This window comes from Periophthalmus magnuspinnatus, chromosome 10 (assembly GCF_009829125.3).
Source record: "Periophthalmus magnuspinnatus isolate fPerMag1 chromosome 10, fPerMag1.2.pri, whole genome shotgun sequence".
Taxonomy (NCBI): Eukaryota; Metazoa; Chordata; class Actinopteri; order Gobiiformes; family Gobiidae; genus Periophthalmus; species Periophthalmus magnuspinnatus.
The window spans coordinates 2,001,535-2,012,944 of NC_047135.1; the positions used below are offsets into that span (position 1 = coordinate 2,001,535).

Here is an 11,410-nt window from a genome sequence, read left to right on the forward strand (position 1 = left end):
CACAAGACTGACGACAAATTCATTTAAAGTGAGTGTAAACAAAAAATAAACACAATTAATACGTAAGAGCTCTGGATTTGCACCTCTTTAAGACTCAGATGCCCTCCCTGTCAGCCTAGACCCTCATAATGCCAGGCCCGGGTCTACAGAGGGGGGCACACGGGGGTCTACAGAGGGGCACGGGGGGGCACAAGGCTGATTACATCCTCAATTAAAGTGACAGCTGTGTAAAATAAACACATCTAAGAGCGCTGTCTTTGCACCGTTTTGAAACTCAGATGCCCTCCCTGTCAGTCCAGACCCTCATAGCAACAGGCCCGGGTCTATGGGGGGGTGCAGGGGGGTCTACAAGGGGAACGCAAGGCTTATTACATCCTGATTTAAAGTGATAGCTGTGTAAAATAAACACGTCTAATGTAAGAGCGCTGTCTTTACACCTCTTGGAGACTCAGATGCCCTCCCTGTCAGTCCGGACGCTCATATTGCCAGGCCCGGGTCTACAGAGGGGCTACAGGGGGGCACACGGGGGTCTACAGGGGTTTATAAGGGCACAAGGCTGATTACATCCTCATTTAAAGTGATAGCTGTGTAAAATAAACACAAGAGCTCTGTCTTTGCAGCCTTTTGAGACTCAGATGCCCTCCCAGTCAGTCCAAACTCTAACAGTGCCAGGTCCGGGTCTACAGGGGGGCAGTGGGGGTCTACAGGGAGACATAGGGCTGATTACACCCTCATTTAAAGCGATAGCTGTGTAAAATAAACACGCCTAATGTCAGAGCACTGTGTTTGCAGCGCTTGGAGACTCGGATGCCCTCCCTGTCAGCCCGGAGCGCAGGGGGCCTGGCTGTAGCCTCTAATCTCTGGATGCATCACAGAGAAAACGAGCGGAAGTAGGTGAACCTGTCATATGCATCAGGAGGCCGCCCTGATGGACGCGCAACAACCGCTCACAATCTCCACAGCTCGGTCCAAACGAGGCGAAAACAACTAAAACATGGAAAATACACGAGATACGGTGATAAAAACGCGAATAAACTGCAGAAATGACACGGATACATGAGCGCAGCGGCTTCTGTGGACGCCTCTCCTCACCCCACCCATCTCAGTGTGAGCTACACCGAAGCTAACGGGACTCCCATTCATGCGCCAGCGTTTCCAAAAAAAAGGAAAAAAAAGAAAAAAAACGCACCAAAACCAGCGCTTTGTTTTAGATTTACACGTCCCCCCGCAGCGTCCACGGCCCGCTCCTGTTTCCGCCGTGGCTCCTGAGAAAAGGGGCCCCATGCACGAGGCAGAAAAACAGATGCACTCGTCCCCTCGTCTCCAGCCTTCATCACCAAACCGCGCACATCCCCAGCGCAGCCCCCGCGCGCTCCTGCCGCTCCATCTCCTCTGCGCCTTTTTACGCACGTACCTGTCCGTCCGGGGGAGGCAGAGAGGCTGAGACGGGACGGGGCCGCGGGTTTGGCCACAGCTGTCCACCGCGGGGCCGAGGGGTTCGTCTTCACCGCCGACTGATGCTGTAGTTTCGCCCAGTGCCGAGCGAGCGCCGATCTGCCCCACACAAAGAGCAGAAAATGGCTGCAAGTGCATTTTCTTAAAGCGACAGTCGCCTCACGGCCGGGGGAGAGGGGGGAGAGGGGGGAGAGGGCGAGGGGCCCCGGACACGAGCGTTCAGGGCGGTTTAATGTGTTTTTTATCTGTTTAATTACATTTGGAGTACATTTGGAGTATATTTGTAGTACTTCCGTTACATTATCACAGTGAACGTGCGCGTGTGGGAGGGTCACGTGTCACATTTGAGCAAAAAAACTGGAAAAAAACAAACAGTTCAGATGTTTTACTGTAATTTATTTATACTGTATGACACATAGAGAAAAGGTCTGGTTCAGTAGTAGCAGTAATTGTTGTAATACTAGTAGTAGTAGTAGTAGTAGAAGTAGTAGTAGTGGTTGTAAGATCATTTCTTGTAAGATAGTAGTACGTTTAGTAATGTATTTCTATTGTATGACACATAAATAAAAGGTCTATTTTAGTAGTAGTAGTAGTAGTAGTAGTAGTAGTAGTTTAGTTGTAGTAATAGTTTCTGTAATAGTAGTAGTAGTAGTAGAAGTAGTGGTAGTAGTAGTTGCAGTAGTAGTAGTAGTAGTTTTTGTTGTGTTTGTTGTAGTAGTAGTAATAGTAATATCAGCAGCAGTAGTAGTAGTAGTAGTAGTAGTAGTAGTAGTAGTAGTAGTAGTAGTTGTTGTTGTAGTAAAAGTTCTAGTATTACTGTAATAATCCGTTGCTGAAAATGTTGTTTTTTTGTCTGAAATATTCACATTTTCCACGTTTATTTTTTATTAAACACTTCCAGGTTTAGTGCTGTTGTTACCGGGGCAACGATGAACTAGACCAGACGTGGGCAAACTACGGCCCCGGGGCCACACACGGCCCGTCGGGCTTATTAATCCGGCCGAACGTGACCAAATTATATTAAAATAGGTAAAGGTAAATTTAATATATTAATTATTCATTTACTTAATGCATTTGAAAACAGTTTATACAATGAACCTTCATATTCATGTTTTGTTACAGGCCACATCTCTAATGTCGTATAAACACATATATATCCTGGCCCCGCCCCCTGTCACATTTTAGACCCGCTAAGGCCCGAGTGTCAAAAAGTTCATCCCCGAACTCAAAACAAAAGTTTAGTACAAAAATCCTTCAAGCTCATCTGAGCAGAGACACATGTCGACTGGAGAGTTACTGTATAAAAATGTGTATTTCTATGAAAGTAAAAACACGAGTGTGAAGTAAAAACACGAGTGTGAAGTGACGAGGTTCGGTTCAATCATTTGGAAGAGTCGAGAGTTGATGAAGCAGCTGAGCAAACGCAGGACGATCGTCTGGATTCTGAAAAACAAAACATAATGTCAACAATACTAAGTACTACAGACTACAAATATACGAAATACTACAGGCTACATATATTCAAAATACTACAGGCTGATTATATTTGAAATACTACAGGCTTCTAAATAGTACAGGGTTATATTCTAAATACTGCATGCATCTATTCAAAATACTATGGGCTTTTATTCTAAATACTACAGGCTGATTATATTCTAAATACTACGGGGTTATATTCTAAGTACTACAGACTGATATTCTAAATACTACAGGTTTCTAAATACTACAGGCTGATTATATTCTAAATACTGCATGCTTCTATTCTAAATACTAACAGCTGATATTCTAAATACTGCAGCCTAAATATATTGTAAATACTACACTTAAATACCACACGTACTTCCTTCCAGCACCAGGTCATGAGCACGTGCACGTCTGTGGGGGCGAGCTCGGGCTTTGGGAGTCTCTGTCCTCTGTTCAGTGAGTTCACCACGTCCATGTTGTTCTTTTTCTCGTACGGCAGAAGTCCTTCGCTGTAAACCTCCCACATGAGCACACCTGGAACGAGACGCGACGCTTTAGAACGTTCTGCAACCTGAGACAAATATAAAACACCCCCAAAAAAAAACCCAACACCGAAGAAACTCACCAAAAGACCAGACGTCAGACTTGCTGCTGTACTTTCCATATCGAATAACCTCCGGGGCCGACCACCGAATGGGAAACTTTGAGCCTTGAGAGCTTGTGTAGTCATTATCCAGCACAAATCTATGAAAAAACCCCGCATTAGAGCTTTATCGTTACCAACACGACCCTAAAGAAGACCCACCTCGCCATGCCGAAGTCTGCCACTTTGACGATGTTCTGTGAGACCAGACAGTTTCTCGCCGCCTGTTTAAACACAGAACATATTTACATCTTTAACACGTGGAAATGACAATCACAGACTCACCAGGTCCCGGTGCAGGTAATTGGAGTTTTCTAAGTAATTCATCCCCTCACAGACGTCCAGGCACATCCCCAGCAGAGTGTCCCGGGACAGGACCCCCCTCCGGGCCCTCAGATAGTCCAACAGCGCCCCCTGCTCCATGAACTCAAACACCATGTAGAGAGGAGAGCCCTGTGTGCACACGGCGTACAGCTGCACCAGCTTCTCATGGGACAGTCTCCTAAAGGAACAAGAACAATACTCAGTACTCAAGTAAAAGTACAAGTACAGCTGCACCAGCTTCTCATGGGACAGTCTCCTAAAGGAACAAGAACAATACTCAGTACTCAAGTAAAAGTACAAGTACAGATACACCAGCTTATCATGGGACAGTCTCCTAAAGGAACAAGAACAATACTCAGTACTCAAGTAAAAGTACAAGTACAGATACACCAGCTTATCATGGGACAGTCTCCTAAAGGAACAAGAATACTCAGTACTCAAGTAAAAGTACAAGTACAGATACACCAGCTTATCATGGGACAGTCTCCTAAAGGAACAAGAACAATACTCAGTACTCAAGTAAAAGTACAAGTACAGATACACCAGCTTATCATGGGACAGTCTCCTAAAGGAACAAGAACAATACTCAGTACTCAAGTAAAAGTACAAGTACAGATACACCAGCTTATCATGGGACAGTCTCCTAAAGGAACAAGAACAATACTCAGTACTCAAGTAAAAGTACAAGTACAGATACACCAGCTTATCATGGGACAGTCTCCTAAAGGAACAAGAATACTCAGTACTCAAGTAAAAGTACAAGTACAGATACACCAGCTTATCATGGGACAGTCTCCTAAAGGAACAAGAACAATACTCAGTACTCAAGTAAAAGTACAAGTACAGCTGCACCAGCTTATCATGGGACAGTCTCCTAAAGGAACAAGAATACTCAGTACTCAAGTAAAAGTACAAGTACAGATACACCAGCTTATCATGGGACAGTCTCCTAAAGGAACAAGAATACTCAGTACTCAAGTAAAAGTACAAGTACAGCTGCACCAGCTTCTCATGGGACAGTCTCCTAAAGGAACAAGAAGAATACTCAGTACTCAAGTAAAAGTACAAGTACAGATACACCAGCTTATCATGGGACAAGAAAGAGGAAGAAGTACTTCATCTGTTACTCAAGTAAAAGTACAGAAACCAGGGCAAAAGTAAAGGTACTGGAGCAAAAAATACTCAAGTAAAATTAAAGTATAGATACTGGAGCAGAAAACTCAGATACCAGGGCAAAAAATACTCAAATAAAAGTACAGGTACCAGGGTAAAAAATACTCAAGTAAAATTAAAGTACAGATACTGGAGCAAAAATACTCAAGTAAAAGTACAGGTACCATACAACTGGACCAGTTTATCATGGGACACAAAAGAGCCACAAGTACTCCATCTGTTACTCAAGTAAAAGTACAAGTACTGGAGCAAAAAATACTCAATTAAAATTAAAGTACAGATACTGGAGCAGAAATACTCAGATACCAGGGCAAAAAAATACTCAGAAAAAGTACAGGTACCAGGGCAAAATATAATCAAGTAAAAGTACAGGTAACAGGACAAAAAAAATACTTAAGTAAAAGTACAAATACTGGTGCAAAAAAAATACTTGAGTGAAAGTACAGATACTGGAACAAAAAAAAAAAAAAAAAAACTCAAGTAAAAGACCAGATACTGAAAGAAAAAAATACTTAAGTAAAAGTACAGATACTGCTCTGACATGTAGTGAAGTAAAGGTAAATTATCCAGATACATAAATGTATACTTTAATGCAGTACTTTACTCTGCTGCTCACTCTGTTCGACTTTAAACACTCACATCATCACTTTGGCCTCCTCTTTAAACGCCTCCTCGGACATCGCTCCTTCTTTGATCATCTTCACCGCGACCTTCTTGTCCCTCCACGTCCCCCTCATCACCAAACCGAACTGTCCACAGCCGACTTTCTCCTCCATCTTCACCTCCGACGGATCGATCTGCCACTGACCTGTCCAACGCACAACGGGACTGAGTTTGTGACATTTCTGACGTTTGAACCACTCCCAGAATGAACTTTGAGAAGATGTGAACCTTCAAACTGATCTGAAGTGACGGAAGAGGCTCGTCGGGAGAACGGACGCGACACGGGATGCCTCAGTCGTGTTACCATCCCTGCAAAAACACACAAAAACACACAAAAACACACAAAAACACTGAATACATATCGTGTGCGCTACGTTTTCTTTGCAATAATGTGGAGATTTTTGTCATTTTTTGTTGCGTTTCGATAAGATTTGAGCTGCAGAGGGTTGGACGAGTCACTTTTAAGTCGGATTGCCTCATTCCAGTTTGTCAGTGGCGTAAAGTAGTTTCAGTATCATCGTCGTTATATCTTCGGCTCGTTTAGCGGGGAGCGAGCGCTTAGCAATGCTGTCAATCAAACCTGTTGCTAACGCTATCGGGAGCGACGTCAGAGAAAGAAGGCGCATAATTTGTCTGTTATTAATGTTCATATCTTGATTTACAGACACAATAGTGAAATAAAAACCCCAGAATCATGTAGAGGGTTAATACGAACATTTAAGACCAAAATGATGAGTCTGACAGCAGCAGTTTTTCAATAGAAAGTGAATTGGAGCCAGAGTCGATGGAATTGGAAGTGCGACCATGATCACTTCCTGTTTGAAACGCAGCGGTTAGCAGGTTAGCTATGTCCATTTATATATACAGTGGTCCCTCGTTTATCGCGGGGGTCACGTTCAGCTTTATTTTTTACATTATTCTCTCTGTTTTTGTCTGTAAAACCCCTCACCACACACTTTATACACTTTTCTCACACAGGCATTAACATTTTGTCACATTTCTCTCTCGTTTAAACTCTCTCAAAGTTCAAACCTTCGTAGGCGTCTTTGTCGGTGCAGAACGTTTCATCGACATTGTGGGTTTTGTCGGTGGAGAAAACAAATTGCAAACGTACAGCACTTCAGAGTCACACTGAGATCCAACGTTTATGTAAATTTGTCTGAACACATTCTGTACTGGACAGGAGACACGGCACGGAGGAGACTGATGGACAAAGGTCTACAGTCCAACAGCCAATCAGGACGCACGACACAATGGTCTACAGTCCAACAGCCAATCAGGACGCACGACACAATGCACGTTCATACACTGTAAAAAAGCATGCAAAATAATCGACGAAACATCGACGCCACGAAAGGTGAACCGCGATATAGCGAGGGACAACTGTATCGTGCTTCAAATTGTGTTTTCGTGTCTTTACCGGCGCAGTCGTGTTGATGGTAGTGGACCAGCTCAGGGATGGTGCCGAACGACTTCTTCTCTGCCACGTAAAACGGCGCCTCACTGTCTGATTTCTGCCGGATTAGGTAATGCCTCACACTCTTCCCAGGATTGGATCTAAGTCACACAAGGAAGAGGAAGTCACAACACTTACCAGAAGGAATCAACTGCAACAGAGACAAAATAACACGAAAACAAACCCCGGAGCTTTGGAGAAAACAGACAACGTGAATTGTCCTGGTCGACTGGATCTGCGGAGCATAAACGCTCCCTCTTTGTCCTAAAACACAGCTCAGTTTCACTCATTCATGTTGATTTTAAAGGCAAATATAGTGTGTTTTACAGGATATTTGTAACTTTTCTTTACCTCTTTTGCCAACAACTGTGCTGCTTCATGACTCGTGATGTCGTCATCGAACCACCTGCAAACGAAAAGTGTTCAAAGCTTCGTCAAAGTCCCTAAGAGACCGAACCTGGGTCAAAATACAATAGAACCTTACTCAAAACGGCTAAAGTTGGTTTCAAATTTCCCAGCGACGTACGTGCTGGGGACGAGACCTGCGTTCCTAAAACAAAAAACAAGACAATAAGCGAAGAAATAGACAAGAAATAATCAAGAACACAGCGCAGGGAATGACGTTAAAACGAGTAACGAACACAGACTGTATAAAGAAGTGGACTCAAGGTCATCGAGGCTAGCAGCGGTAGCATAGCGGCTAATTCGGAGCCGAGTTCTGACCGAGGGTATCGTAGCAACCAAAGAGCCAATCCAGAGCGAGGCTGTTGAGGTAACGAGGTAACGCCCCTTCGCGACCGCACCACTGGTTTAGCAGGGAGCGGGCGCTTAGCAATGCTGTCAATCAAACCTGTTGCTAACGCTAACAAGAGCGACCTCGAGGAAATAAGGCGCCTGATTTGTCTGTTATTAATGTTCATAATTTGATTTACAGACACAATAGTGAGATAAAAACGTAGAGCGGGTTAATACGAACATTTTAAGACCAAAATGACGAGTCTGACACAGTTTTGGATGGAGCGGTGGCTAGCAGGTTAGCTATGTCCACTTATATAAACAGTCTATGGTGATGTACCCTTCAAAATCCTGGATGAGCCACCGATCCAGATCTGAGTCATCGATTAAAATATACTTCTGATCTTTCTGTATTTGTATCTCTCCGTTTTCCACCGGTGTAAAGTCTTGTATCGCCGTGACCACCTTCACCGTCTCATCTTTCATCTGACGCAAAACACAGCAGAATACACGTTATAAAGCACATTTTTATCAACAAAATAATCCCAAACGAGTCATTTTTCACCTCTGGAGTCGTCCTGGGAGGAGGGTTGTGGTTCATAATCTCTGTGGGGTAGTACTGCGCACATCCCGCTGCCGTTCTGTCCGTCTGAAGGCAACATCTCCATTTTCCGTCCATCCACATGTCCGGGTGGTACTCGGTGATAAAAGTATTAAACTGTGTCTCTGAAATCATGTAAAAACATTCATGAGATTTGATTTTTCCTGTGTAATCACTCGGTTTCTTTACCTTCTTTCAGAGCCGTTACCCACTGCTGCCGACAGGTGTGGTCAGGAGCGAAAATGTACAGGTAATAGTTGCCGTAATAAATCTAAGTATCAAGTATAAGACACCTGCATTAGATCAGTTCAGTTTTGTTCAGGTTTTTTTTTATTTATTTCTATTGCACATTTAAAACAAGATGACCACAGTTGTTAAATCATGTCTGTTCATTAACATGCATTGTCCCAAATAAATAAATAAATAAATAAATAAATAAATATGTAATAAATAAATAAATAAATATGTAATAAATAAATAAATAAATATGTAATAAATAAATAAATAAATAAATATGTAATAAATGAATAAATATGTAATAAATAAATAAATAAATATGTAATAAATAAATAAATATGTAATAAATGAATAAATATGTAATAAATGAAAAAATACGTAATAAATAAATACTTAAATAAATATATAATAAATTAATATGTAATAAATAAATAAATAAAGTGCTTTCAGTGGTGGATCAAGGACTCAGTTTTGTTAAGTAAAAGTACAGATACAGAGGTACAAAGTATCTGAGTATCACATGAAATAATCTATTTAAGTAAAAGTATTTAAGTACTCGTTTAAAAATGTACTTTAAGAGTAAAAAGTAAAAGTATTTCACACACGTGTTGTTCATTTGTTAAAGTGTAAATGTAGAAATATCAGTTAAAAATGAGACATATTTTAGTCACAGTAACAATACAAATAATTTTCTTATTTTTTCTTCTGAATTTTGTGTTTTTTTTGTTTTGTTTTGCTCAAAGTCGAATCTTGAACTTGTGAACGTTAGTCAGGATGTTTCCATGAACATGTAAAAATAACCCGTCAAATCATGTGAAAAGTACTTTTTAGGTGTAAGTCCTGTTCAAAAATGTAGTGGAGTAGAAAGTACAGATACTGCTGTCAAATGTAGTGAAGTAAAAGTAAAAATACACACTGTAAAAAGCGCTTAAGTAAAGTACAGATACCTAAACATTCTACTTAAGTGCAGTACTTTACTTTACTACTTGTTCTGTTGCCTTCCACCGCTGAGTACTTCACATAAAACATAATCCTTCTTAATTATATTCAAAGAAAAGTCCTGATCCATACCTGAAACGGGTATTTATAATGGCACGGTATTGGGAGTTCAGAATTCACAGCCTCTACGCACTTTATTTTGCTCAGTTGAATCGATCCTTTCAGAACAGGCTTTCTCTACGACAAAACAAGAAAAATAAGACAGTATTTTGTATCGGAACTTGAGTGAATGAGTGTAGAGGCGACACACTTACCCCGGGGCGGCACTCGGAGTATTTCAATTCTTTAGTATCCAAAACAAATAATCTTTCCTTGTAATTTTCTGGAGATGTAATTTTCTTTTGTTGAGATTTCTTGATCAGCATCCCGTTTAAAATAACCCTGGGGTACATGGCTACGGCTTCTACCGCAAAAGTCACTCATATGAAAGTAACGCGTTCACAGTGTAGTTCTTCTGGTTTATCTGTGTGAGTCTGAAGGTCGGCAAACTCGTTCAACTCACAGAAAGCTTCCGGGCATAAGTTGTTGCACCTGGTTTACCACATCCTTCAGGCATATCTTCTGCATGTTTTCATCTCATTTATATTTATGTCTGCAGGGAGATCCCAAACAACACACCAAATACCTGCAAATATCCATTTAAAACATTAAAAACAAGAGCAGGTGACTGTAAATGTTCATCACAAGATTATTAAAGTGCATTAGTGGCACTTATATAACCAGTTTGGCATGTTCTTGAAATGTGTTGCATTTTTAGGAAGCAGTGTGAAGAAAAAACAGCTGCTCCTTATCACAATCGGATCAAACCTGTTCATTCAAAGACAATAACATCCTGAACTGCGCGTGCATATCTCACAACTTTAAATAAATATCACTTACATTATCAGAGCTGCCTTTGTTTGTGAGAGAAACGTGACCAGAGGTGAAGTAGAGAGTATCTGGCACCACCACCTGGAAAAAATAAATATTGTAGGTAAATAAATAGTAGAAACAGCACAGAGAGTTGTAAACTGGAATTTCAACATTAAATTAAAAAAGGTGTAAGTAAAGTTACAAATAAATGCTAAAATAATTCAGTCTAAAAATGAATAAACTTGTGTCTGGATGATTGTTGATTGTGTTGGTTTAAATTTCTTAGCTCCTGCATCAGACACACTGGAGGAACTGTGGATCATGGGACTAAAATTTAAATAAATAAATTAAAAATAAATAAATAAATAAATACATAAATTAATAATAATAATAATAATAATAATAATAATAATAATAATAATAATAATAATAATAATAATAATAATAATAATAATAATAATAATACCTTTATTCATATTTTTATGATAAATGACCTTATATTCAAACAAACGATAAACAACAGATACATTAAGGTATTTATTTATTTTTTTTCTGGCCATGAATGCAGATTTCAAATCAAAAGAATCAAAAGAGGAGTGGAGAGAAGCAAACGATTATGTATTTAAACATTTTCATATTTGGCCTTTTTTTTCTTTCTTTCTTTCTATTTTTTTGTTAGTTTTTTTAGATGTCTTTACTATTACGTATTCTGACGCTACAAACTGAAAAATAAAATCTTTTTAAAGAAATGCAGTGTTATTGAACTTCCCCTTTCAATAAAATATAAAAGAATAAAAACATAAAAACA

The 11,410-nt window shown here is 40.4% G+C and overlaps 2 protein-coding genes across 2 annotated transcripts in view; both read right to left on the reverse strand.

The window, feature by feature from the left end:
• The window catches only part of cyfip2 (cytoplasmic FMR1 interacting protein 2), a 46,497-nt gene extending 44,925 nt beyond the window's left edge, over nt 1–1,572 (reverse strand). Inside the window, exon 1 of the mRNA XM_033974010.2 lies at nt 1,415–1,572. The gene's annotated coding sequence lies outside the window, so the exon portion shown is untranslated. The remainder of the gene's footprint in view (nt 1–1,414) is intronic.
• Nucleotides 1,573–1,832: 260 nt separating this feature from the next.
• itk (IL2 inducible T cell kinase) lies at nt 1,833–10,250 on the reverse strand. Its single transcript, XM_033974003.2, has 16 exons — nt 10,005–10,250; nt 9,823–9,927; nt 8,704–8,785; nt 8,479–8,639; nt 8,254–8,399; nt 7,663–7,728; nt 7,530–7,584; nt 7,363–7,442; nt 7,143–7,279; nt 5,951–6,031; nt 5,699–5,867; nt 3,848–4,064; nt 3,725–3,786; nt 3,545–3,663; nt 3,296–3,453; nt 1,833–2,898 (listed from the first exon to the last, which is right to left on the reverse strand). Exons 1-16 carry the CDS (start codon nt 10,140–10,142, stop codon nt 2,833–2,835), a joined length of 1,842 nt encoding a protein of 613 aa, XP_033829894.1. The 5' UTR covers nt 10,143–10,250; the 3' UTR covers nt 1,833–2,832.
• Nucleotides 10,251–11,410: the final 1,160 nt, after the last annotated feature.

Bases quoted from the DNA above. Each gene is read 5' to 3' on its own strand.
- itk (XM_033974003.2), bottom strand. From the start codon at position 10,142: ATGTACCCCAGGGTTATTTTAAACGGGATGCTGATCAAGAAATCTCAA. The intron at 7,280-7,362 runs GTTTGTTTTCGT...TGTGTGACTTAG, and splicing joins GTTTTCTCCAAAGCTCCGGG to ATCCAATCCTGGGAAGAGTG. The intron at 6,032-7,142 runs GTAAAGACACGA...GTGTTTTTGCAG, and splicing joins CCATCAACACGACTGCGCCG to GGATGGTAACACGACTGAGG.